Here is a 6,089-nt window from a genome sequence, read left to right as displayed (position 1 = left end):
GTAAGTGAAAAATATGACAAAATTGGCAAAATCAATATTTCCCCTTAGCAATATTGCTAAGTGGGAATATCACAATCCTTTGCTCTCCCTCCCAAGTGGCATCCTCATCAGGCAGATTCCTCCATCTTATTAAAAACTCCCTGATAACCCTGTTCCCTAAGTGTCTCTAATAGGTGTCCAAAATGGCCTCTGGCTATAGAACCAAATGCCCTTCATCATCCATGGGTGGTAACTCTGTAGCTATTGTCACCTACTACCCCAGTGCCTTTTTGAGGCAAGACACATGGAAAATGTTGTGAACTCGACTCCTCGAGGGTAGCTCCAGCTCATATGCCACCTCCCCAACTCTCCTGGTGACTCTGTACATCCCATAAAAGCGGGGCTTGAGCTTCTCGTCCCCCTTCTGTTTGAGCATGGATTGTCTGTATGGTTGAAGTCTTACGAAGACCAAATCCCCATCCTCAAACTGCCTTTCTACTTGGCCCCTGTCAGCGTAGATCTTTTGCTGGTTTTGTGCAGTTTGCAGGTTATCTTTGACAGCCCACAAAATATCTTGGATCTTCTGAATCCAATCCTTGGCCCTTGGGGCCTTCCTATCTCCAAACATCACATCATTGAAAGATAATGCATCATAATTGTACAAAGCTCTGAATGCAGACATACTTATGGACATGTGGTATGTTGTGTTGTAGCAATACTCGCCCAAATGCAATTGTTGTATCCATGCACGCTCCTGGCCCATCATATAGTTGCATAGATAGCCCTCTAGCCACTGCTTTACAATCCATGTCTGCACATCAGTCTGGGGGTGGCAACTAGTACTCGGGGTGAGCTTTGTGCTCACCAATCAGAACAACTCCTGCAAAAATGCCCCCACGAACCCATTGTCCCGATCATTGAGAATGGTCCATGAAGCTAAAACACCTCCCTGAAAAATAGTTCAACCACTTGTGAGGCTGAGGACTGGGTTGAAATAACGAATAAGTGGGAAAATTTTGTCAATCTATCTACTACCACATATATGCAGTCCTTGCTTGGGACTGTAGGCAACCCGGTGATAAAATCCATCAAGATGCTCTCCCATTTCCCCTCAGGGATAGGAAGAGGTTGTAACAACCCAGCAGGGTGTGTCTATTTACCCTTGTTCCTTTGGCACATATCACACTCTCGGACGTGCCTCAGAACATCATCCTTAAGGCCCCTCCATGCAAAGCGCTCCTTAATAGCCCTGTATGTCTTGGTAAACCCCTAATAGCCCTGCTAATGGTGAGTCATGGGAAACCTGCATGATCTTCTCCCTCAACTGGGAGTTGGGCACTAAATAAATTAGGTCTCGATAGTAAATCATCTTGTTCATCACCCTATACTGGTCATCCGTCATAGCACCATCAAGGACCTTACATGAAAATCGGTACTTGGAATACTCCACTAGTAGTTGCACTCTCCAATTTGGCGTAATGCTCATCAATGAAATGGTGGATGACCTCCTGGACAACACATCAACTACCACATTATGCCTACCCTTGACATACTCAATGTCAAATTTGTATGCTTGAAGCTTGCTCGCCCACTTCTGTTGCCTCTCTGGCAACTGTTTCTCCTCCAAAAAGAATCTGAGGCTATAGTGGTTTGTCTTCACCCAGAACCTGTTACCCACCAAGTACTATCTGAACTTGGCTAGCGCATGCATGATGGCCAGCATCTCTTTGTTGTATATGGAGTATAATCTCTCATGGGGAAGTAGCTTCCAACTCTCAAAAGCTATCATATGCCCCCCCTACATCAAGACTTCTCCTACGCCCTCCCCTGATGCATCCAACTCAAGTACAAAGGGCTATGCGAAATCTGGGAGTGCCAAAACTAGGTAGTTGCTCATAACCTATTTGAGGTGCTCAAAGGCCTTCTGCAGTCCATTTGTCCACTCAAATTCCCCCTTCTTTGTCAAATCGGTGAGGGGAGCTACCAACTAGGAGAAGCCCTTCACGAAATTCCTGTAGTAGGTACATATACCCATGAAACCCCTCAACTCTATCACATTCCTGGGTACTGGCCAGTGTTGAATAGCCTTGATCTTCTCCTGATGGTCTCTCACGCCATCATTCCCAATGATATGCCACAGATAGAGCATCTTCGTCAATCCGAACTCACACTTGGATAACTTGGCGTAAAATTGTTGCTCCTCCAGAATATGCAACACCACCTCCAAGTTCTGCAAGTGCTCCTCCCAGGTCCTGCTTTAGATAAAAATATCATCGAAAAACACCAATACAAATTTCTACAACTGCCCACGAAATACATGGTTCATGTAGGACTGGAAAGTGGCAGTGCATTGGTTAGCCCGAAGGGCATAACCAAGAACTCGAAGTGCCCATAGTGATGCCTGAAAGCTGTCTTGGGGACGTCCTGATCCCTTACTTTGATTTGGTGGTACCCCAAATGTAAGTCTATCTTGGAGAAGAACTTGGCCCCTCTCAGCTCATCCATCAGCTCATGTATGCGTGGGATGGGGTAGCGGTTCTTCAAGGTCTTCTTGTTGAGGGTTCAATAATCTATGCACATGCATAATGTCTTGTCCTTCTTCTTCACCAGGACAACTAATGAAGAAAAAGGGCTAGAGCTAGGACTAATATGCCTAAGTTCCAACAACTCATGAATGGCCTGCTCAGTCTCATCCTTGTAAACCTTGGGATGTCTGTATGGGGTGGTAATCACAACTTGTACCCCTAGCTCCAACTCAATCGTGTGCTCAAATCCCCCGCGAGGTGGTTGCCCTCGTGGTTTGTCTCCAAACACTACCAGGTACCTGTCTAGGATGGCCTGTACACTAAGGTGTGGTGGCTTGGACTGACCCCCAACCTCAAAAATGCTCAAATCCACTACCCACTCAATGTCACCATGCCTCAGATCAACCTCCATATTGTGTGCTAAGATAGTCTTTGGAGGGTAAGAGTGCATGCCCCTAAGGACAACCAAGTTGCCATCCAGCCCTGTAAACTCCATCTCCAACTTCCTCCAATCAATAGTGACTCGACCAAGAGAATAGAGCCACTGGACACCCATCACCACATTCGTGTCTGATACATCCACCACGAAGAAATGGTCTGTGACTGAGTAGTTCCCCATGGTCACTATCAGAGTGGGAACATAACGTGTACACTGCATGCTCCTGTCCCCCGGCACAAGGACTAAGAACCCCTCAAACTCCTCAATCGTGATCCCTCTCCTTTGCACCATTTGTGCATCGATGAAGTTATGGGTGGCCCCACTATCCACCAAAACTGAGACATGTTGCCCTTGCATTGTGTCTATGATCCTCAATGTCAAAAACTTAGGTACCCCAGGTAAGGATGCAAGGACCCCTCCTGCTGGTGCGAAAGGGGCTCCCCCTAGTGGTGGTGGTCCCCTCTCCACGTGTGCCACGCTATCATCTCCACTTGCCTCCAACTCTACATCGTCCTCCTGGTCATTATTAGAGTAGACCTCAATGTAGTGGGCCTTTCCCACTGTGCATCTATGGCCTGGTGCCCATGGTTCTTGACAAGTGAAGCATAGCTTCCTCCTTTGGAGGTCTCTTCTGGTCTCCTCATCCAAATGCCCATGCCCTTGGTTGGTTCTCGGTGATGGAGCCCTAGTGTCTCTTCGCCTCTGCTGGAACCCCTCTCTAGGTGGTACCGGCGCTATGGCCCTAGGTAGAGCATCCTGCAAGTCTCACTCTCTCCCAACTGCATCCTACAAGGTGGTGGGCCTATTGGACTTCACCAATCCCCTTTGTGGCTCTGCTAGCCCCTCTACGAACATGAAAACCCTCCAGCCTCTGATAGATCAACATCATCAATGACACTCTCAGACACTTAGAGATGTAGGCCTCAACACTCCCTGCTTGATTGAGCCTTGTCAACTCCCCAAAGTTCTCCTTCGGGTCTCTCCTCTCAAAACGCTCCAACACCCTCCTAGTGAAATCCTCATAGGCTGTAACTCCTGCATGCCCCATCGTGGTTAGCCCATGGAACCATCAGTCATGGGCTTCTCCCTCTAAATGCAATGTGGAAATTTTAATTTCCTTCCCCTTTGTCATTTGATTGAGTTGGAAGTAGACATATAACTTCTCAACCCATGCTTTTGCTGAGCTCTTGGGTGAACCATCAAAAGTCGAGAGGAACAATCTCCCCATGGTGCACTGCAAATCAGTACCATGTGTTGATTTCTGGTAGCATCAGATGTTCTCTAAGTCTCAAATTTTACAAGGAGGCTTAAGCACATGTATTCCAAAGAACCCAGAAAGCGTTTTGGGAAATTCCACCTAGAAACAATTTTATTAAAATAATTAATTATTTTTAATCGGACCCTAAGTCTAAACTTAGGAAATTAAAATAATTAAAGGGTATTAATATAAATTGTGGATGTAACTTCTAGAAGAAGATGATGATCAAGCAATAATGATCTTAGCCATTGAATAACTTTTAATCTGGGCCGTTGAATGTCAACGAGGAGATTATTTAAGGAGGCTTGAGGGTCACTTGGAAAGATACACAGACTGAGTTCAAAAGTTCGATTTTCTGAAGCAGAGTAGTCGCCAGGAGAATTTCGATAGTGAGCTTGGGTAGTGAGGGGTAGGGATAGTTGGGTTGGATTCTCTTCTCTAGAGCCCAAGATACCCAGCAGAGAGGCAGAGAGACACCAGAAGCTGGCAGCGTAGGACCCAGGAGGGGTTGGCGTTGAGCCAGAAGGGCTCACGCAGAAGCAGCGCAGTTCTCCAAGCAGAAGTCCGAATTTGCTGAAGGAGCTAATAGTCCTGAGTGGGAGGGCTAGAAACTACTCCAGAAGGCAAATCGATTCCCACAGTGTTCCACGGGGACACGTCCCCCAGGGTCAGGTGCGTGCACCCCTCGCACCCCACGCACCTAGGACGAGGAGACTCTCGAGGGTGCGTTTCCCCATGTCCCCCTTTTGGGGAGACTTGGGGAGATGCAAGGGGGTGTGTTTCCCTAGTGTGGGAGACTCGACTCCCTGGAAGGGTTACTTCTGGGCATCCCCCCCAAAAATGGGGTTCTTTTGGGCACCCCCCCCCCCCCGAAAATGGGGTTCTTCTGGGCATCCCCCCTTCATTTTTGTCTAATTACCCTTTATATAAAAAAAATGAAAATTAATTTATTAAAAAAAAAAAAAAAACTAAACTAACAAATAAAAAATTACATGAAAAGTTAGGTTTACTTTTCATTCTACATTATGCTCCCACTTCTACCTCTGTTAAAACAGCTGAGCACATTTTTTTCTTCTGCCATTTCACTCTGAGTCTGCTCCCATTGCGCCCACGAGAGCTCACGCCTTATCCTTCCTCTTCTTCTCGACCTGTCCATGCAGCGGTTGCCTTGCTGTTACCTTGCAGCAGTTACCTTGCTGCTCCATGTAGTGATTACCTTGCTGCTACACCAGCCCTCCACACAGCATTGCTGCTCCATGCATCTGCAGACTGCTCGCAGCTCCACTACCCGTCCATGAATCTCCATGCAGCAGATTGCTCCACGACCCGTCGAACGCAACAGATTGCTCCATGAAGCTCCAGGCAGTTTCTGCTCCACACAGTTCTGCTCCAGACTCCACGCAGCGCTGCTGCTCCAGTCTCCAGCCTCCACGCAACTGCTCAAGACCCGTCCAGACTCCACGCAGTTGCTCCAGACAGTACAGTAAGTTTCGCTGCAATTTTTTTATTTTTAATTTTTTTCATGTTTCAGTGTTAAAGTTTTATCATTTATGTGGCATTAAAAAACTCAGAACTGTAAATTGTTTGTCAAATTCACCGTTTAAATTTTTTTTAAGCAATATCAGTAGTAATAAAAAATAAAAATTAAGAATTTTAATTTCTGTGAACTTAGAAGTTAGAACTATACAATTTGGAAACCAGTTGGCACTAGGCAGTAGGCAGTAATCACTTAGAGTTAGAATAGTTTTTGTTTTATAAATTTAAAATTATAATTTATTAAATTATCAGTTTTATAAATTAGTTACTCATTTTTATAAATTATCAGTAGTTTTAAATTTTAGATTTTGAAACCCTTCTTGCAGGGCATTAAATAATACAAAATCTGCAA

At 45.7% G+C, this 6,089-nt stretch overlaps 1 protein-coding gene across 1 annotated transcript; it reads right to left on the bottom strand.

Moving 5' to 3' along the window:
• Positions 1-253: 253 nt before the first annotated feature.
• On the bottom strand, positions 254-742 carry LOC149237678 (uncharacterized). The gene has a single exon (XM_089369352.1). The coding sequence runs from the start codon at positions 740-742 to the stop codon at positions 254-256; it is 489 nt and encodes a 162-aa protein (XP_089225478.1).
• Between the last annotated feature and the right edge of the window lie 5,347 nt (positions 743-6,089).

Source organism: Pinus tabuliformis, chromosome 8, assembly GCF_031772625.1.
Source record: "Pinus tabuliformis cultivar Carrire ecotype Pingquan chromosome 8, CPIR1, whole genome shotgun sequence".
Lineage (NCBI taxonomy): Eukaryota > Viridiplantae > Streptophyta > Pinopsida > Pinales > Pinaceae > Pinus > Pinus tabuliformis.
Note: the sequence above shows the minus strand (reverse complement) of the source record. Positions and strands in the feature narration are given on the sequence as shown.